We start from the raw sequence: 22,417 nt of genomic DNA on the forward strand, positions 1-22,417 counted from the left end.
CTTCTGGGCTCCTCTGGGACTATTCATGTGTTCATTGGAGTGTCTTGGTTTTCCTATTGATGACTAGCTTGGGCTTCCTTATCGAAATACTCACATATTTTACTCGTTTCAGTGATTTTTAGTAACTATCAAGTGGTGCAGCTGTCAGTGGTGAGAGTTCCACCTCTTGGTAAATCAGTTTTAGAACATTTATACCTCCCAAGTAAGATCCCTCATGCCTATTTATAAGTAATTCCTCTTCTCACCTCTACACCATTCTGCTCCTCCATCCCAAGCAGCCACTAATCTACTTTCTGTCTCTGTAAATTTGCTTTCTCTGAACATTTTATTTAAATGGCATAATGTAGTATGTAACCTCTTTTGTCTGTCTTTTTTCATTCAGTGTAATGTTTTTGAGATTATACTATGAGGTAATATGTTGATAGTTCCTTTTTATTGCTGAAAATATTCCACTCTAGAGCTAGACCATGTTATTGGCTTTAAATAAGTGTACAATTTGTTTTGAAAACATTTTTTATCTGGGTTTGACACAAAGAGGGTCACGTTATAGTAAGATTCTGTTTGTTGGGTTTTGATTTTTTTTTTTTTTTTTTTTTTTGGTGACCTAATACATTGGTGGTTTTCTAGATGTTCCTTGAAATTCTTTCTTTCTTTTTTTTTTTTTTTTTTTTGTAGAAACAGAGTCTCACTTTATGGCCCTCAGTAGAGTGCTGTAGCATTACACTGTTCACAGCAACCTCCAACTCCTGGGCTTAAGCGATTTTTGTGCCTCAGCCTCCCGAGTAGCTGGGACTACAGGCGCCTGCCACAACGCCCAGCTATGTTCCTTGAAATTCTTAAAAAGAATGTATCTCATCTGTCTCTAGGTTTCTGCCAGCTCATGCTTTTTAAAAATTTACTCATATGTTCTATTAGTTTTATTATTTACTAGCCCTCTGATACTAGAATCTCTGACTATAACTGCTGTTCTATTCAATTCTTATATTACTAATAGTTTTTAAAAATATAATGTTGAGTATAATAATCAGTCAATTTTATACCTTTTCTAGATTGTATATCCTTATGTGATGCAGGCCACTGCAGTGGTGGAGACAGCTTGGGGAAAAGGCTACTACAATAATGGAGCGAATCTCCATAAAGGTGAGGGTTCAGGCTAGTTGCCTTTATTCTGGGTGGAGAGGGGTGATAAATGTAATTGTGCCAAACAGTTCCTCCTTCAGTGTTGCTACTAGTTAAGCCTTCCTCTTATGAGGTGGTAAGATTGTGTTTTTAACTTGACAAATTTACTCAGGTGATATTGGTAGATAAGTCTAGGAAAGACCTTTCAGGGAAGGGGAAGATGAGCAGAAATAAGGGTTTCTGTCCAGCCAGGCTTTTCAGAACTGCTGACTGGTATAGTTGCACTCAGGATAATAAGTGGAAAGTGAGCAGGTTGAATTCTGCAGCCTAACAAGTTATGTGTTTCTTTTCTTCCCATAAATCTGAAATTTCTTTTTCTTTGGTAATGGTAGAAAATAGGAAATACTAAGAACATAGAAAGCAAGTGACTAAACTTTATGTACCCATGAATATGGCTTTAACTGCAGGAGATTTTTGTTTCTTTTTTGGTTTTTGGAGACCTTATTGCCTTAGTGCAGTGACACAATCGTAGCTCATTGCAGCTCAAGGAATCCTCCCACCTCAGTATCTCAATTGGTTAAGACCACGCCTGGTTTGTGGTTTAAACTATTAAGAGGTATTCTAGATTAATACAAAAGTTCCATCCTCCATTGTTCATGGGACACCTTTAAAACAGAAAAGGTTTAAAGTAAAAGGGTAGACAGGAAATAAATGAACTTTAAAATCTAGGATAATATTAAAAGAGTATTGATACAAGAAGCATTATAAGAAGATAAAGAGGGTCATTTAAAAGTGATAAAGTATTATATAATGCTTATATGATTATATTACACAATGAAGATAATCGGTCATAATCCTTAATGGAACAAACAGTGTGCTTTCTATTCATCCATTAAATGTTGGAAATTAACAAGAGGCTGCTGGAGACTAGACATAGTAATGGTACTCTCTCTTTCCCAGTAAATACCAATAGAATTTTTCATCCAATTCAAAATGTTCTCCCAAAAAATGAACTTTAGAAAATTAATTTGTGGGATAGAATGTAAAATAAATAAAACAAAAAAGGAAGCAACCAGGTGCGGTGGCTTACACCTGTAATCCCAGCACTTGGGAGGCTGAGGTAAGTGGATTGCCCGAGCTCACAGGTTCCAGACTGGCCTAAGCCAGAGCAAGACCCCGTCTCTAAAAAATAGCCAGGCATTGTGGCGGCCGCCTGTAGTCCCAGTTACTCGGGAGGCTGAGGCAAGAGGATTGCTTGAACCCAAGAGTTTGAGATTGCTGTGAGCTAAGATGCCACAGCAGTCTACAAAGGGTGACAAAGTGAGACTCTGTCTCAAAAAAAAAAAAAAAAAAAAGGAAGAAGCTTAACCTACCAGATACAAAAATAGCCTATGATGCTATAATTATTAAAGCAGTATAATATTGCTAACACAAAAAGTAGGGTAAAGAAACAGAATAAATACAAATAGACTATTAGAAAGTTATGAAACAGGCTCGGCACCTGTAGCTCAAGTGACTAAGGCACCCACCACATACACCGGAGCTGGCTGGTTCAAATCCAGCTGAGCTCGCCAAACAACAATGACAACTATAACCAAAAAATAGCCAGGCGTTGTGGTGAGCGCCTTGGGAGGCTGAGGCAAGAGGATCACTTAAGCCCAAGAGTTTGAGGTTGCTGTGAGCTGTGACACCATGGCACTCTACCCGGGGTGACAGCTTGAAACTGTCTCAAAAAAAAAAAAAAAAAAAGAAAAGAAAAATCATTAGAAAGTTATGAAACAGAAACAGGTTTTGGAATATGATAAAGATGCTCAGAAAGAAAACAATTATTACTTAGCAAATGGTGTTAGGACAATAGGCTGTTCATTTTGGGAGGAAATTAAGTTAGATTTCTGTCATAAGCTAGAAAGAAAAATAAATTCTACATAATGCAGAAAGTCTACGTGTTAAACATACAGAGGCACATAAATAACAAGGGAATATTGTTTATAATTATTTAGTGAGAATGCCAAGGACACAAATTCCAGAAATCATTAAACACCAATTCGTTTAACTAAATAACTTCAAGGACTGTGGTATAACAAGGTGCTATAAAAAGTTTAAACCTGGTGCCATAGCAGCTACCTATTGCTCTGGCTTGAGGCGAGAAGATTGTTTAAGCCCAACAGTTCAAGTCCAGCCTGGGCAACATAGCAAGACTATGTCTCAAAAAAATTAAAAGCAATAATGAACTAGGAAAATTCACTTACATTATAAATTTTGAAAAATCAGAATGTATAATGACCTCCTAAGCAAGCCTTTTATTTCAAATCCTGTACTTATAACAACTTAGTAGACGTTTACAGCTGAGTGTTTTGGCACTAATCTCAAGTTCACTTCTCTGAAATTGAACTCATTATCTTCCTCCTTATTTTCCTCTTTACCCTCTAAATCTGTTTTTCATAAAGTCTTTTATCTCTTCAGCTATGAATATTCCCATCCAACTATAGAACCAAGTTGTAAACTATATAGCATTATCTTAGAATGATTAAGTAGGTAGTGAACAGTTGGTGAGTCATGAAATCAGTTTAGCTAATTGTGATCAGATTTTTTTTTTTTCTTTATGGCCCTCGGTAGAGTGCCGTGGCCTCACACAGCTCACAGCAACCTCCAACTCATGGGCTTAAGCGATTCTCTTGCCTCAGCCTCCCGAGTAGCTGGGGATCAGATTTTTTTTAATGAAATAAAATAGAAAATACCATACCAGGACACGGGTGGCACCTGTGGCTCAAGGAGTAGGGCGCCGGTCCCATATGCCGGAGGTGGTGGGTTCAAACCTAGCCCTGGCCAAAAACCACAAAAAAAAAAAAAAAATTTATTTGAGACAGTCTCAAGCTGTCTACCTGGGTAGAGTGCTGTGGTATTACAGCTCACAGCAATCTCAAACTCTTGGGCTTAAGCGATTCTCTTGTCTCAGCCTCCCAAGTAGCTGGGACTGCAGGTTCCCACTACAATGCCTGACAGTTTTTTTTGTTGTTGTTGTTGCAGTTGTCATTGTTGTTTTAGCTAGCCCAGGCTGGGTTCAAACCAGCCAACCTCAGTGTATGTGGCTGGCACCCTGCCCACTGAGCTTCCCGCACTGCCTGTTTTATAAAATTTTCATTTCACTTATATACACATATATAGTATGTGTGTACTGGGTCATGAAATAAAACTTGTTTCTAATTGTGGTTTTAGTCAAAAAATATTTGAAAACCACTCACCTCTCTCTTTCTCTAACTACCAATTCTAATCAGTCGCCAAGTCTTGTCAGGGCTTGTGGAGCCTTCATACTGCTCTTTTTGTCAGTCTCACTTCAGTACTCTTTTGATCTAACTGCCTTTACTGTCCTCCTTCAAGCCTTCATTCTTACTATTGCCAGTATTCCAATTCCAGTCACATGATCACCCATTTAAGGAGCTTTTGGTAGTCTTCTCTTGCCTTAGAATACAAGCCCAAACTCCTTAGGACATCATAAAAGGCTTCTTTCAGTTTACAGATCTTATCACTCCCAAAGAGATCTTTCACTCCAGATAAGCTAAACAACTTCATGGAAATGCCATTTCTTTTCACACAGCTAACGGTACTTGCTGTTGGATTTACCTAAAATAATTTTGTATATTTCATTTCAAAATACTTTTTAAATGTAAAGTTTTCTCTGAAATCTTCTTAGGCATTTGCCTGCTATGTCAGCACAACTCTGTCATCACCTTTTTCTTTAGTACGTTTTTGTGTGCTTGTCTTATTTGTGACTATTACAAAGTTCATAAGCATTTGAGGGCAGCCCTCATATTTTCTTTTCCTTTGTTTTTATGATGCCTAGGGCCAGCACTAGGAGGCACCCAATTATTTATTAAATAATTTTATAAGAAAAAAGTTTCTTATTAGACCTGTCTACAGACAGAGTGGCTGCCCTACAAATATTAGTTAATTCCTTGCCATTGAAAATTCAAGCAGAATCTTGGCTTCTATCTCAGAGTTTTCAGGCTACCATAACAATATGCTATGGTATTTGGCTGAGTGGCTTGAACAACAGAAATTTATTTTCTCATAATTCTGGAAGCTGGAAGTCTGAGATCAAGGTGCCCTCATGGTCAGGTTCTGGGGATGGCTGCCTTCTTGCTGTATCCTCACAAGAGAAGGGAAGCAATATCTCTTACGTCTCTTCCTATAGGGGAACTAATCCTCATGACCTCACTAAATATGATTACTTCCCAAAGGCCTTATCTCCAAATATCATCACATTTGTCACACTGCAGATTAGGGCTTCAGTATATAAATTTAGGAAGGGGAGAGTGCAGTTCAGTCTGTAATAGCCACTATATGGGATATTTGTCAAGGATAATATGAAAAGTATTCCTGCACTAGAAATAGTGTGAACCAGATAGTATCTAAGGTTTTTAATTGTTTAAATTCAGTAATGCTGCTGCTGTTATAACATTCTATTCTTTTCTTAATCAGATAAACCTTCTAAAACTAAGAAAGAAAGTTTGTTATCTTCCAATGATTGTAATGAAGTCAAATTGACTTTTCCTGATGATGACTGGGATTCCTCAGCACTGGATCAAAGAGCCGATGACAAAGAAATCAGCAATATTGACAAAACAGGTTTATTGGAGTCATCTTTTTCAGTGAGTCAAGATACTAACATAGAGAGTACTCACACTCAGTCAAGTGAGTTTGAAGACAGTACTGACTATGCTTCCTTCAGTGAAACATACTGTATACATTATTCAGAGTCAAAACTAAACCATGAAAGTCTTACTCTTTTAAGTTCAGAATTAGATCCTGAAATGCAGAAAAGAAAGGAGGTGCTTTTTGATATTTTGGAACATCAAGGTAACAAGACTGTTGACTTGGAAAGAATCTACAAAATTTCAGAGAGTGAGTATAAAGAAACTGCTGAAGATACACAAAAGCACGATACAGATGAAGACTCACAGCAGGAATATCACAGTGCAGAAGAACAAGAATATATAAGTAACCATTTATATTTTGACAGAACAAAAACATTAAGTATATCTAATCTGGAAGTTGTTGAATTAAGAAATTCAAGTTATGAAGTTAAATGTGCTAGTAATCAAGAAGGTAATCATGTAAAGTTAGAAAGTGGTTCTGTCCTTTCTTTAGATTCACTTGATGTTTATACGCAAGAAGATTCACCTCATGTCTCCAAATTTCAGAATTCTGTCATGTTAAGAGAATATCATGAACCAAAGCATAAAAAGTGTGAGGAACAAGAGACTAGTTTAATGTACCACACAGTATTTGATGAGAGTATCAGAAGCAGTTCTTTTGGAAACCAGGAATCTCAATCTGAAAGTGGTTTCTTTAACCCTCAAAAAGCATTAAAAACTAAAATTTATGCTGAAAAAATGAAATCTCAAATACCTGAAAGTAAAGATTTTTGTGGAAATACAACTGTTGAGAACAAAATATCACAGCACCTCAAAGATCCTAGCACATTACCACAGGACAAAGCATTAGAGACATCACTGCAACCCTGTAAAGATTGTCAAACTTCCTGGACCTGTATTTTTAATGATCCAAATATTTCTGCTAGTGGATATTCACATTATAAAAGCCTACAAAATTCCCCTGACCCAGCCTTTGATTTTTCCATTACACCACCAAGGATTGCAGTCAGCAATACTCAGGCAATAGAAGAATTTAGCTCCCCAAAAGTTGTCACTAACAGTGCCACAAATAAAACGTGCTTTCACGATGTGGAAGGAATAAATCCTAGGTCAGTGACAAATGGAGCAAGTTATACAGTCACGGTTAATAAGACAGTGGATGTTAGCACTGATTTGGGGGCTTGTTTCACAACCAGCAGGGCAACAAGTGCAAGATCTTCTGTAGTTTCTACGTCAAGCAACACAGAGATCACAATGATGAATAAAAAATGGCCTGGCAAATGGCAAAGTGAGGAACAAAGAAGCGTGGCTTGTAATACAGAGTGGTCATACGGTCAAGACTGTGTAGACACTCAGATGACTATAAAAGGATCAGAAAAGTCACCCTCAGTTGACAGTTTAAAACCTAATGGAAATTTACTAAATAAGGTAAATTCAGTATGATTAATAAAAATTTTATTTGACTTATAAAGAGACAGTATATGCTAATGTAGTAAACATTTTTGGCTCCCTGAATTACATCTATATTGAGACTTTGGTGAGAAAATGCTAGATGAGGAGAAGGGGTGTATTGATCACCAGCTCTATCTTGTGGCTACTATTTTTTTTTTTTTTTTTTTTTTTTTGAGACAGTCTCAAGCTGGTGCCCTGGATAGAGTGCCATGACGTCACAGCTCACAGCAACCTCAAACTCTTGGGCTGAAGCGATTCTCTTGCTTCAGCCTCCCAAGTAGCTGGGACTACTGGCACCCGCCACAGTGCCTGGCTATTTGTTTTTGTTGTTGTTGCAGTTGTCGTCGTTTTAGCTGGCCCAGGCCAGGTTTGAACCTGCCAGCCTCAGTGTACATGGCCAGTGCCTTACTTACTGAGTATGGGTGCCTCCTCTTGTGACTAATATTGCCACAAAGTCCATTAGAAGTGAGTTTTAAATTTTACTAGTTTGGAACTCCAGATAGAGCATGTGTTGTCATATATTTATAATTTAATTTGAAATTTTCAGGATTCCCTGGAATTAGGAAGAACATCTGATATCACAGACTTAAAGAAACATCCTGAGAGGTATGTCAGATGTATGAGTTTGCAGATACATATGGGGAGGGGGTGTTGAAATAGTATTTGTTTTCTGTGTAACATATTTAACCATATAGAATGATAGCTAAAAGGGACTTTAAACAATCATCTTCTCTGATCACTTGCCTTCAAACAAATAAGAACAATATAGAATATTAAAGCATTTCATTTATTGAGATTTCACTCTTGATAATTCCTTCAGAAACTCATGGAATCTTACTTGTTCAACCCAGATTCATACTGATTTAATTTTCCATTTTCTTTTATTTTATTCCTCTCTAGACAAACAAAAAGCACTTTTTGAAAATGATATATATATGAAGAAGTAAATAGCTACTTTCACTGGTGTATTTTAATCTTGATTTTAACTTACTAATATAATTTGCTTTGGATTTATTAAATACCCTTATAATTCAGAATACAGCGAAGAACCAGGAAATAGGAAGAGAGAAACAGGGAGGTATCTAAGAAGCCAAATTAGTTATGATGTTCTGAGGTCATTTACTTTTTCCTTCATTCATTCATTCATTCTTCTGATGAGTTTATTTTGGCATCTCAACTTTATAAAAATAAAAAGAAGAGTTAGTTCCCAGAAGCACAGATATTGAGAATGACTGAAAGTAGCAACTGGTAACAGGGGAAGACCTCCCATAACATTTAACAATCAAAAAATATAGTGACTTGGGTTTTTCAACATAATAGCACAGCAAAATATTTGCTTATGTTAATGACTCTTAATTGCTAAGAAAAATGTAAATAGTCTATTAAAAAGATATGTTTAAGAAAAATTTTCACCCCAAATGCTTACAACTTAAAAACATAATTGGCCAAATTTTGATTTCAGCCAAAAAATTCATCGATTCTGGGTGAAGTTTTTACCTTAAGTTAAAATTCTTTTTTGACAAAAGAAAGCATGAATTTGAGAATTGTTTGCTTCCTTGACTTTGAGAAAGAATATATTAAGTGTGACTGTCAATGTCCTTGTTTTCTGAAGCTATTATGTGTTTCTGCAGTCTCTCCATCTTGAGTAGAATTGATTTAAAACTTGACAGGGAGGCTCGGCGCTTGTGGCTCAAGCAGCTAAGGCGCCAGCCACATACACCTGAGCTGGCGGGTTCAAATCCATCCGGGGCCCACCAAACAACAATGACGGCTGCAACCTAAAAATAGCCAGGCATTATGGCGGGCGCCTGTAGTCCCACCTACTTGGGAGGCGGAGGCAGGAGAATCGCTTGAGTCTAGGAGTTAGAGGTTGCTGTGAGCTGTGATGCCATGGCACTCTACCTAGGGCAACAGCTTGAGGCTGTCTGAAAAAAATAAACTTTACAGGGAAATGTAAGAAATTTATAATGTTTCTATAGGCCTGTCATTACTATAGAAAAATGTTTGGAATGTTACCTAATCATATCTTTTATTTTAAAGGGAATATCAACTTTTTAAAGAGATGGAGAATTTGCCGTCAATGTGCTGTCAAAAAATAATGCAGAGAGCCATGAAAGCAGAGCTACACCTTTTAAATGTTCACTATCAGATGTGTCATCACCATTGTTGTGATATTTACAAAACTGTAATGGAAAACAGGGAGAGATTAAATAGGTATTTATATGATTTTAAATCTGTATTTTTTAAAGAAATTTATCACTAGCTTTAAGTTTATACTGGAAAATTAATTTTTATTTTTGAAAGGAGTAATTTTTATTTTGAAAGGGAATAGGGTAGATTGTAACTGGGCTAGGGGTAATTGACTTTAGAAAAAGTAGTGTGTTTGAACTTTAAAGTCCAAGTTAGGATGAAGTCAGAGGGTTTTGGCATGACATTCCACCACATTCTCTCTGGTGTACATGTTGAGAGTTATTTGTACATGTTAGAAAACACATTTATTGTAGTTTATTTTCTTAAACTTTTAAAAGCAAAAATTTTAAGGTCTTTTAAGAGTTAGAACTAATTTTAAGAGTTAGAACTAAGTATATAATAATGTTAAATGGATGACTTGTGCCTAAATAATTTAGGTTTGTGAACTTTTGAACAGGAATTTATCGAGTAATTCTGCTAAGAAGGAATTAGGATCAACACTGCTATCTCTTTTGGAAGACTTGAAAGTTAGGTATGTGAGTTTGAAAGAGAAAATACACAAGGGCATACCACTGGAAGAGCTGCCCCCATTCTCAGTAGAATCAAAATTGTTATCTGTCTTCTCTACTTTTACTTCCATGGTATGTATGCATGTTTTAGAGGAAAAAATTTTACCTCATTTAGACAGAAAACATACTAAACAGATTTTTTTTTCTATCTTTACAGCTCATGAGAGAAGAATCACATGTGTAAGTTAATCTTATCTAATTTAGAATTCATTAAATCTTAATTCAGTTAACTTTAAATTTTCTGTTTTGGTCCCTATTTAAAGGATTGATGAATCCTTTAATGCAGTGTTTTTTTTTTTATTGATATGTAATATTTGTACATATTTGTAGGATACATATAATACTTTGTTACATGCATAGGATGTGTAATAACCACGTCAGTGTATTTACAATATTCATCACATCATATATTTATTATTTCTGTGTTGAGAACATTTCAAGTCCTCTATTCTAGCTGTTTTGAAATATAAAGTGCATTGTTAATGATAGTCTGCTATCATTTAGCTCTTCAGGAGCAAATTCTGAACTGGACAATCAAGGTGCTCAAGATGTTGATATTTCTTCAAACCTGAAAAAGACACTCTCTCAAGTAAGATTTTAAGAAATTTTATTTGTATAAATTTTTAATTTTATGGCTTAAGTAAACTATAATTTTCAGAAACTCTTGACAGTCCTTTTCACTCAACTAGGTTACTAGAAGGAATATAATGATGTATTTAAGTCCAGTCCTGATTGAATAGATGTCCGCAATATATGTTGAATAGGGTAAGCATTTAATTTTATCACCAAACCAGGAGACTTCTGAGGATGAAAGAAAGTAATGTTAATTCACCACAGCAATAGGTAGTATGTATAAATGTGGACTACCTGAGCAAACCATGATATATTGCCACCATCACATTGAGCCAGTTTAGTTAAAACTAATTTCTTACACCCTCATCTCATGAAGTAGAATAAAGTAATGTTCCATTTATTGTAGGCAGAACAGAGTTTTAATTTCTCCTTTGTTGAAATGATGAAAATAGTTTTAAATGCCTTTTATAGAGTTTCTCATCTCCAATGGAATATTTGTCAGAAAAGATGTTTTAATCTATATAAGAGCAATCTGAGGGTAATTGGTGGGACCATACCTATGGTTCATTTTACAAGGGTACATGTCAAATCTATAAAGTGTAGAGTATAAATGTCTTAACACAATAATTAAGAAAGTGCAGTGAAGGCTCTGTTAACCAGTTTGTTCTAAGTATTTCAAATTGAGTATAAAACCAGCACATTGTACCCCATAAATGCATTAATGTACATAGTTATGATTTAATGAAAAAAGAACACTCTGCAAATTTAAAGTGTTATTGTAATATAAATTATGTGACATTATCAAGTGAGGAGACAATGGGATAGGAAAGTTAAAGTTGTTTCTGCTTTTTCTGACTTTGGTCTTCACCTTAAGGTTTAACGATTTCGGTGGTCTTAAATAATCACCCATCCAAGATGGATTCCCAAGTCCAAAGCGAAATACTTAATATATATTCCTTACTACTAACATGAATGATAAAAAGTAAATTGTTTTGACAAATTATTCCAATGTTAAATATTTTTAAAAAACACATCCACGAAGAATTAACAGATTCATAACTAGATTTTTATGTACTTAAATTTCTTACATACTTTGCTTAAACAATTTGTCCATTTAGGACTAGGTGATTTCTTAAGGGTTTTCTTTTCGTTGTAATGGTAACAATGGTATAACCTGCTTATTTAAGGAAGAACAATACATGTAAATTATTTTTATAAAAATATAAGATGCAGGCTCAGCACCCATAGCATAGTGGTTATAGCACCAGCCACATTCACCAAGGGTGGCGGGTTGGAACTCAGCCCAGGCCAGCTAAACAACAATGACAACTGCAACAAAAAAGAGCTGGGCATTGTGGTGGGTGCTTGTAATCCTAGCTAATTGGGAGGCTGAAGCAAGAGGATTGCTTAAGCCCAAGGGTTTGAGGTTACTGTGAGTTGTGACATCACAGCACTCTACCGAGGGCGACATAGTGAGACTTCGTCTCAAAGAAAAAAGAAATGCAAGATGCAGACATAACATTTTTATCGTCTTAGTTTTGGCTATAAAACAGTATCTATCTTAATTTGTTATTATATTTTAGCCCCTGTCTCATTAAATTAACTGGCTATGCTTGACAGCCAGTGTAGTTACTATAGTGTTTTCTAAATTTCAGCTAGTCACGTACCATCTTTACAATTTATCGTAGCTCTATATTACTTAAAATATTAGTTATTCTGTTTTTTCTTAAATGATTCTTTTTACAAAAAATTTAAGTCTAATGGGTAACTCAAATAACTACCTTCTATAAACAAAAGACATGCATAAACATACACTAAATTACATGTGTACTCTTAAAGGTTAATACAAATATGTATATTTTCAAAAATCGTAAGTACTTCTAGTGTGTGTATGGCACACTTTACAAAATATTAATAGTAGTGTTAACACATAGTAACTACACAAACTGGATTCAAATGCTAATTTTTGTTAACTGTATGACTTAATGCAGTAAGTTACTTCAGTTTTCTCACCTGTAAAAGTCAAGTGAATGATTTAACTTAATAGCCTTCATGATGGTAAGGTGCTTGTCAGATAGTAAGAGTGAAATAATTGTTAGTCCTTTTTATTGTTTTTATTATCCTCAGATGTCTTTGTTTTCTGACAATAGTCATGCTAAACAAGATACATCACCCAAGAAAGAAGGTATGAAAAATGGTGATATAAATGTTGACTTTAGTCAGCTGAAACTTGATGATAAAGGTTAGTATAAAAATATATTATCTTGTATAATTGCCAGAAGATAAATAATTAAGGTTTAAAATATCTCTAGTGTTCATTCATTAAATTAAAATAAGTATTTTTAATTGACTAAATGGTATCATTTTGATTTTGATTATGAATGTGAAGTACTTTTTAGTGTTTCTTACCTTTAAAGTCAACTGATATGTTTGTTAGTGCCAAATAATAATACGGACTTTTATTCTTCTGCTTCATATTTCCAGTGTGACATCTCTGTAAATTGTGTACATTTTTAAAAGTTTTGTCTTCTAAGAAAAGATATTATAGTCATTCCAAAAAGATCGTAAATTTTAATGATATAAAGAGTTGCAGCATTGTTTAATCCTTTAAAAGATGCTTTCTATTTTTCTGTAATGTCTTTTTTTAATAAAGAAAAATTTTCAATTTTTCAAAAAAAAAATCATAAAAGGAAGAGTTTTAATAAGCTGGGAATCAGTGTTATTTAAGAGGAAACGAAGAAGCAGATAATTCAGAACAAAAAGAATTTTTTGTTTGGTGACTATAGAAATTTCTTATGCCTGACTTGGTTCTCTTGTTTTGCTAATATTCATCTTTACATTTATACATATTAATAAAACAAGTAATCAGTATCACACCGATTATCATAATGTTTTCTAGGTAATTTAGAGGGTGAAACATACATAATTGATAGCTCATTGTGTTCAATTTATTAGACTTAAGAAATTACCAAGAAATAAGTGAAGACTGGTTTGATGCTAAAGAAAACCTGACAGAAGTTGACTTCTCAGGAATACAAGAAAATCAAATAGAACAAGATAGATGGACTCCAAAGTTTATACTAGGTTGGTTTAAGAATTTACTGAGAATCCTGACCTGTTTATAAGACAGTCCTTACCTGTTTCTATGTTGTGTTGAGTGTCTGAGCTGTTGTAATATTTTATTCTTATTTGTGGCTCTTCTTTATACAAAAATGAGAAATCGGTCAGTTGGAGACCAGCGTTTTAAAGAGCAGAATATTAGTAAAAGCTTAAATCCCACCTGCATTCTTTTCCTCTAAACCTTTATTGGGTATTTTCCAAGAGTAGTTAGGTACATGATGAACAAAACCAACTTCTCAGTTTTTATGAGGTGACCTGCACTAATCTATTGAATTGGTGTTAGATATAAAAATGATAAGTTTTCCCTCACTTCAGTAATTTCATCTATTTCAAGAATATTTTCATCTTTAGTCCTTAAATGCTTACAATAGATTTTTCTCTAGTGCCTGTGATTATTGCCATGTTATTATTATTATTGTCTTTTATTACTATTACTGTGTGTTATTATTATCTCTTATGCTAGTTGTGCTACTTCCATTCTTCATTTTTTTTTTTTTTGAGATAGAGTTTCAAGTCTGAAGAGAGTCTCTTTGTCCTGGATAGAGTGCTATGGCGTCATAGCTCATAGCAACCTCAAACTCTTGAGGGCTCAAGCAATTCTCTTGCCTCAGCCTCCCAAGTAGCTGGAACTACAGGTGCCCACCACAACAGCCAGCTATTTTTTTGTTGTAGTTGTCATTGTTGGTTAGCAGACCCAAGCCAGGTCTGAACCTGCCAGCCTTGGTGTATGTGGCTGGTGCCCTACCCACTGAGCTGCAGGCACCGCCTACCTTCCATTATTCTTACCTGTATATTTTTTGTGGAGTTCTTATTTTATTTTATTTTATTTTATTTTATTTCGAGACAGAGTCTCACTTTGTCACCCGTGGTAGAGTGCCATGGCATCATGGCTCACAGCAATCTCAAACTCTTGGGCTCAAGTAATCCTCTTGTCTCAGCCTCCCAAGTAGCTGGGACTATAGGCCCCGGCCACAACACCCTACTATTTTTAGAGACTATGAGGGTCTCACTATTGCTCAGGCTAGTCTTGAACTCCTGAGATGAGACAGTCACCTGACTCAGCCTCCCAGAGTGCTGGGATTACAGGTATGAGCCACCACGCTTGGACAGTTTTTTTTAAATTCCATACTTACAATGGCTTTATCTTTTTTTCCTCTCGTATAAATAATAGCTTATCAAGATTTTTAAATAAAATATAAAAATGTAAGAAAATTAAAATTACCTTAACTTACTCCAACATATAATAACCACTGTGACTATTTTAGTGACCATTATAATGCATTTCTTTACACATATATTTAATATGGTTATATAATTTAAAATAAATGGTATTATATCGTTTAATTTTATTGTAGCTATTTTTTTCTTTCCTTGCATTATTTTTCTCCATAGCATTTATCACAGTACTATATGTTTTGCTTACTTGATGCTTGATTGATTACTTGATTGACTGCCTTCCCACCCGTACATATTAGCTTAGTGAGACTAGGGGTTTTTATTCACTCCCTATGTCTGGTGTCAGATACTGTGTGTAGCCCATACAATTTGTTCCATAGTTTGTTTTTTTTTATTGAACTAGTGAAGGGTTAGGTGATAGGTTAATGTATGTCTTCTGATTCTTATTCACTGCCCTCTTTTACTGGACTGTATCTCTTTACTTGCTCTTCACTGCAATATAAAAATATAAAGCTAGGTAGTTTCACTATTTTCTCTGTATAATACATTTGGGATACAAAGAGACTAACAAATTAAATGAAGGTAATGAAGAAGGTTAGATATTAATTACCTAAAGATGCTTGAATTCCAGCACTAACACTTACTAGATTTGAGACCTAAACTCCTAAGATCTCAGTATCATCATCTGTAAAATGGAAATAATAGGTACTTCACAGGTGTTTAGGACAATCATGTGAGATGATGTATATTAAGTGCTAGTGATTTGAATCTTAATTTAGTGACTTTTGATTTCAGATCAGGTTTTTTGATTTCTCTCAAAAGAGATTATGAGAATATGGCCTAAGAATTTTGAATTTTTTTTTTTGTTGTTGTTGAAGAAAAATAACATCTCTAATCCTAGTATTTGTGGTTTCCAAAATCATACTAACTCAAGTAATCTGTCTCTTCTGTTTTTTTCTTACATGCTCTTATTATCACTAGCTGTATATCTGATATTGATATTTTGTCTGATTGAAAAGTTTCCTTGGTATTATTATTTCTCCAGCAAAAGAATGTGTGTAAGAAGAGCTCTCAAAACACTTGCTCTTGCTAGCATTAACACTAAGGAGTTAAGATCCTTTGTATATCCAGAGTTCTCATAACACTTCTCTGAACCAGAGACAAATGACAGAGTTTCTTGGTAGTGATGTTCATTCAGCCCATGATTTCTGTGGATCTAAATCTGTGGATTCAAGTAACTGTGGATGGAAAATATTTTTTTAAATATACTGAACATATTCAGACACTTTTTCTTGTCATTATTCCCTTTAAAATGCAGGATAACAACTATTTACATGGAATTTACGTTGTATTAGGTATTATAAGTAATCTCAAGATGGGTTAAAGCAGGGGTGTCCAATCTGCGGTGCAATCTGCACCCTGATTTTGTGAGGATTTTTTTTTTTTTTTTTTTTGCTTATCTGTTGTGTAAGAGATCATAAAAAGTATACACCAATCTTTTTTTGTTGTCATTAATCAGCTTTCATTTCATGTTTAATGTGTGGCCCAAGGCAAGTTTTATTCTTAAATAGTGTGGCAGAGGAAAAAAAGGCTGGACACTCTGAATTTTAAAGTGTACAGGAGGATGTGTATAGGTTATTTGCAAATACTGCACCATTTATGTAAAGGACTTGAGCATCCCCAGATAGTGATATCTGCAGGGAGTCTTTGAACCAATCTCCCAGGGATACCAAGGTACAAATGTAACAGATTACTCTGTTCAGATGTAATTTGTTCATTTTTGAGCTATAAGAGACTTAATATCAACTAATCCAACCCACTTATTAAGATGAAATGAGTAAGCCCAAATTCTTACAGCTATACTCCAGGCTTTTGGTCTTCAATCTAGTTGTACTAATATTTGCTGATAACTTGATAATAAACTTTGTGATAGTAAAAAGAAACCATGAAATACTTAAAATTTTTATGTTTTCTCTTAAACATTTCACTACAATAATGATTATTTCTGTGTTATGTTTTTCTATAAGCAGAAATGAATGTTGAACCCTTACGAAGAGATAAAGGTTATTTGGTACATGTTGGTGGTCTCTGCCCTTCAGTATCTGAGGTATACCAAGACTTCTTTTTTGAACTTTCTAATTTATTGTGATTGCTTTTCTGCTTTTCACAAACTTATTTTTCTTTTTTAGGCTGATTTAAGGTCTCATTTCCAGAAATTCCAAGTTTCTGAAATTAGAATTTATGATTCTTCTACTAACTACAGGTTTGTTTTCCAAATTCAATGAAATTTACATTACTGTGTCTACTGTTCACCAGAGGTTCTGTATCAGACATTAGCCACAATAATGATAAAGTCAAGGGCAATTCCTACAGGAGTTTCCCGGCTAGTGTAGGGTGATACATAGACAAATAGCTGCAGTTATTATTTGTTCATGCTCTTCTTAATCAGATCTTTCTCTCATTATACTTTGTAGCATGTTATTAGTGGTAGACAGGAGAGTTAATGATTTTTGTTTACTTCATCTTGTTACATACTCTTCATAGAAGTAGAGTGCCTTAGTTAAAGTGAATGAGCTCCAAAAGTAGATAACTTTGGTTCATTTCCCAGGTCTAGTCACAACTTGATAAATATATTTCTGTACAAAAAGGTTTAGTAACTTGTCCAAGTCTCTTTGTCTATAAAGTGAAAATAATAGTATTGTCATAACGCTGGGAGGCAGAGGAGAGTAGATTGCTTGAGCTCAGGAGTTTGAGAACAGCCTGAGCAAGAGCAAGATTCCCATCTCTAAAAATAGCTGGGTGTTGTGGTGAGTACCTGTAGTCCCAGCTACTCAGGAGGCTGAGGCAAGAGGATCACTTGAAACCATTCAATTTTGTGTGTGTGTGTGTGGTTTTTGGCTGGGGCTGGGTTTGAACCCACCACCTCTGGCATATGGGACCTGCGCCCTACCCCTTTGAGCCACAGGTGCTGCCCCCAAGAGGATCACTTGAGCCCAAAAATTTGAGGTTGCTATGAGCTATGATGCCATGGTACTCTACTGAAGGCAACAAAATGAGACTCTATCTCCAAAAATAATAATAGCAGCACTGTCATAGCATTGTTGTGAAACAATTATGAGTTAAGTATGTAAAGCACTAGGAATGAAGCCTGACACATGAGAGATGGACAGAAAATTGTATTTAACTTAATTATTTTTCATTTTAATTACTTTCTAGTTGATGCTTTTATACTTTGTAGGTACATAACTACATCACCTATCTGTAGTCACTTCCAGTATGTATGGTGCTACTTTTCTATTTTGTGACATAGTCATATCATTAAAAAATGTCAAATAATACTGATGATAACTTAATGGAAATGTCTTACTGTCTTTGTATAAAAAATAATGGCTGTTTATTTCAGATGCAAAAATCTTTCTCAATTAAAAAAGTAGTTGGGGTTGAAATTTGTTTGAAATAGATAAAATTTAATTTTATTTGACCTACTCAGGGCCATCTGAGATTATGTTTTTTAAATTTTACCTATTGATGTGGCATTATACAGTTCATTATATTAAGGTAGTTTTATAATTTTGTAATACCTATGTGAAAGATTCTTTTAGTATCTTGTTGAAGCCTTAAAGAAAACTTTGTAGAGTTTTTTTTTTTCTTACTTGAGTTTTTACACATTCTGTGTGGAAATTTAGAAAATACAGTTAAATGCAAAAATACAAGGAGGTTATAAAAAATTATTCATAGTCCCATCATTTGAAAATTTTGTGTATAGCCTTCCTTTGACATTGTCAAGGTTTGGTGCTTTTGTAGAAATAGCTCTTCCCCAACTTTCTCAGTTATGTGGTTAAAATTCTAATTAATTTTTCCAACTCTTTTTATTTTTGGTCTGCATATTTTTCTGCTACAAGGTCATAAAGACATTCTCTTACATAGTCTGCTAAATGTTTTAAATTTTGCCTTTCTCATGTAAGCCTTTTAGTTACCTGGAGTTTATGTTTCTATATAGGAATTCCAGGTGTTTTTTTTTTTCTTTTTAGTATAGATAACCAGTTGTCCCCAGACCACTAATCTCTACAACTTTATCAGATTTGCAAATGTTTTACATTAAATTTCAACATAAAATTAATAGATAATCATAAGAAATTCTTACTTTTATTTCCCATCTTTAACTTGGTTTTTAAATAAGCATTCTTCTCAATTCCAAAGTAAGTACAAGTTTTATTTTTAAGAGCAGTTATTCTTATAAACCTATATTTGAGCCAATGGTTACAAAATTACCTTTGAGGTTAAATTTAGAGTCATTAATGAAGAACCTTTTGGTTTTCTGCTTTATTTTAGATACGCATCTCTTACTTTCAAAAAAAACAGTGATGCAAAGATGGCTGTGAAAGAAATGAATGGGCTTGAAATAAATGGAAAATCAGTGAATGTTCGGCTTGTTAAAACTCCTGGAGAATTCACATCCCCACTTGCCTCCAAAAGTGGGAGTAGAGTTAGTTTGAATAATTTGGAGAGAACCACCAACAAAGAAATCAACTCAGCCTTCTCTATTTCTAGATTGTCCAGAACTAGATCAAGGCAGCTGGGATCTGAGCAAGACAGTGAATTTTTTTCTTTTGACCAGAAGGTTAGTTTTTTTGATTGATTCCTTAAATAGTCTTTGTAGTGGCCATATTGCTATAAGTAGCTTTGTAGAATAAATGACTCCAGAATCAGCAGTTTTGGAATAGGAATGAGAGCATCAATCTGAATTGTTAACTTTGGATCCATCCTAACTTGTAGATCTTCGTAGACCTAGTTAAAGAGAAACTTACTCTTTTTAACTTTAGGTTCTTTGCCAACCGTTTGTGGTCTTTTTTTTTTTTCTTTTTTGTCTCTTTATGCTTAAATTGTACTACTCTGTAAGTAATTTTACTTGCATCATTTCATTTTATAGCTAACTTATCTCATAATTGTTAAAACCATAAACTATAGTCATTTTCATATGCCTTCATCTGTACCTCGCTGAGGTTTTTAAACACCATGTGGAAAAATGATAGTAATTTGCTTTGTTTGCACTCATTTTTCTACTGCTTAGAAAAATGTCTGCACTCCACACATCTTTCTTTTTAATATACTTATGGTAAAATGTACTTTTTTTGGTGTCCGTGACTTTAGATGAATACATATAAGCAAGTAACCACCACCATAATCAAGATACAGAACAGTTTCGTCATTCCAGAAAATTTCCTCATGCTGTGATCAATGTTTCCTGTTCTTACAATTTTATCTTTTTTAGAATGTCGTGTAAATGGAATCATACTATGTATGTAATCCCATTAGTCTGGTCTCCTTTACTTACTTTAATGCATTTGAAATTGATCCATGTTGTTATATGTATCAGCATTTCATTCCTGTTCATGGTTTGCCCATTTTTATTCCGTTATTTTCTCACTGAGTTTTGAGTTCTTTGATTTGCAAGTAATTCTTCTCAGCTTAAGCCTTGTCTTTTCATCCTAACAAGTGTCTCTCTCAATAGGAATTTTTTTTTTTTTTTATTGTTGGGGATTCATTGAGGGTACAATAAGCCAGGTTACACTGATTGCAATTGTTAGGTAAAGTCCCTCTTGCAATCATGTCTTGACCCCATAAAGTGTGACACACACCAAGGCCCCACCCCCCTCCCTCCTTCCCTCTTTCTGCTTCCCCCCCCCATAACCATAATTGTCATTAATTGTCCTCATATCAAAATTGAGTACATAGGATTCATGCTTCTCCATTCTTGTGATGCTTTACTAAGAATAATATCTTCCAGGTTAATACGAAGGATGTAAAGTCTCCATTTTTTTTAATGGCTGAATAGTATTCCATGGTATACATATACCACAGCTTGTTAATCCATTCCTGGGTTGGTGGGCATTTAGGCTGTTTCCACATTTTGGCGATTATAAATTGAGCTGCAATAAACAGTCTAGTACAAGTGTCCTTATGATAAAAGGGTTTCTTTCCTTCTGGGTAGATGCCCAGTAATGGGATTGCAGGATCAAATGGGAGGTCTAGCTCAAGTGCTTTGAGGTTTCTCCATACTTCCTTCCAGAAAGGTTGTACTAGTTTGCAGTCCCACCATCTCAATAGGAATTTTTAATTTTGATAAATATATTTTACTTTCGTAACTTAATGCTTTTTAGTGTTGTAGCTAAGAGGTCTTAGCATAACTTAGGGTTGCAAAGATTTTGAGTTGATTTTTATAAATTGTCTCAGGTATAAATTGAGGTGGTTTTTATTTATTTTTCTGTTGCATATGGAATTGTTCCAGAATCATTTGTTGAAAGACCATCCTTTTTCCATTGAACCTTGGCATCTTAGTCAAAAACCAATTTCCCATATTTGTGTGAGTCTACTTCTAGATTGTAGCTGTTTGTTTTTTCCACTGATGCTATGTAGTACATGGTCTTGATTACTATAGCTTTATAGTGGCTATAATAATAATGTAGTGGCTCATGCCTGTAATCCTAGTACTCTGGGAGTCCAAGGTGGGAGGATTTCTTGAGCTCAGGAGTTTGAGACCAGCTGGGCATGGTGGTACGCACCTGTAGTCCCAGCTACTCAAAAGGGTGAGGCAAGAAGATTATTTGAACCCAGGAGTTTGAGGTTGCTGTAGCTAGGCTGACACTGTGGCACTGTGTAGACTGGGTGGGAGAGTAAAACTTTGTCTCAAAAAACAAACTCAAGTTAAAATTATATTTTTATTTCTTATTTTAAAACTTATTCTAATTAAATACAGTAAACTAACTCTGTGTAATGGTCCTTAATACTAAGAAAACTCTTAAAATGCTTATTTAGGGTGTCAAGAAGAATTGTAAACAGATCGAATCTGCTAAATTATTACCTGATACACCTATTAGATTCGTACCTCCAAATACAATGAACTTGCGTAGCTTTACCAAGATCATGAAGAGACTGGCTGAACTACATCCAGAAGTCAGCAGGTAACAACTAAAAGTATGCTTTAATTGGCTTTAAACTTTTTATGTAAAAATACGTTTCAGTTCAATAATTTAGATATAATATATTCAGAACATGTTACTTTGGAAAGGATAACTGCTCATGTCTATTTTTCTTTTGCATAGAGACAATATTATAGAAGCTCTTCAGGAAGTGAGAATAAATCATAAAGGTTTTCTGAATGGCTTATCTATTAATACTATTGTGGAAATGACTTCATCTGTTCTGAAAAACTCTTCTTCCAGTTAGGAATAAAAAGAGGTAAAACAATCATAATCTTTTATAATTAAATATTACTTTAAAAATAATAAAACTGAAAATTTTAAAACATCACTATCAATAGAAATTCATTTTTCTAAAATTGATTGTTTTAACATTTATCATCTCTTATTTGGCAGATTAAGATTCAAGAGTAGCTTAGCTGGGTGGTTTTAGCTCAGAGTCTCTCATGTTGTAGTCAAGAAGTTGGCCTGGGCTGTAGTCATCCAGAGGCTGAGACTGGAGGATCTTCTAAAATAGAGCATTCACATAGCTGTTGGCAGGAGGCCTCCATTCCTGACCACATGGGCCTTTCCATAGGACTTT

At 34.6% G+C, this 22,417-nt stretch overlaps 1 protein-coding gene across 1 annotated transcript; it reads left to right on the forward strand.

Moving 5' to 3' along the window:
• Nucleotides 1-1,067: 1,067 nt before the first annotated feature.
• Nucleotides 1,068-22,081, forward strand: RBM44 (RNA binding motif protein 44). Its single transcript, XM_053597812.1, has 14 exons — nucleotides 1,068-1,140; nucleotides 5,599-7,202; nucleotides 7,774-7,832; nucleotides 9,267-9,440; nucleotides 9,874-10,057; nucleotides 10,143-10,165; nucleotides 10,490-10,574; nucleotides 12,686-12,800; nucleotides 13,514-13,642; nucleotides 16,885-16,961; nucleotides 17,044-17,117; nucleotides 19,187-19,475; nucleotides 21,671-21,816; nucleotides 21,958-22,081. Exons 1-14 carry the CDS (start codon nucleotides 1,068-1,070, stop codon nucleotides 22,079-22,081), a joined length of 3,156 nt encoding a protein of 1,051 aa, XP_053453787.1.
• The last annotated feature ends 336 nt before the right edge of the window (nucleotides 22,082-22,417 follow it).

Source organism: Nycticebus coucang, chromosome 7, assembly GCF_027406575.1.
Source record: "Nycticebus coucang isolate mNycCou1 chromosome 7, mNycCou1.pri, whole genome shotgun sequence".
In the NCBI taxonomy this organism is placed as follows: Eukaryota; Metazoa; Chordata; class Mammalia; order Primates; family Lorisidae; genus Nycticebus; species Nycticebus coucang.

Bases quoted from the DNA above. Each gene is read 5' to 3' on its own strand.
- RBM44 (XM_053597812.1), top strand. From the start codon at position 1,068: ATGCAGGCCACTGCAGTGGTGGAGACAGCTTGGGGAAAAGGCTACTAC. The intron at 9,441-9,873 runs GTATTTATATGA...ACTTTTGAACAG, and splicing joins AACAGGGAGAGATTAAATAG to GAATTTATCGAGTAATTCTG. The intron at 17,118-19,186 runs GTTTGTTTTCCA...GCTTTATTTTAG, and splicing joins GATTCTTCTACTAACTACAG to ATACGCATCTCTTACTTTCA.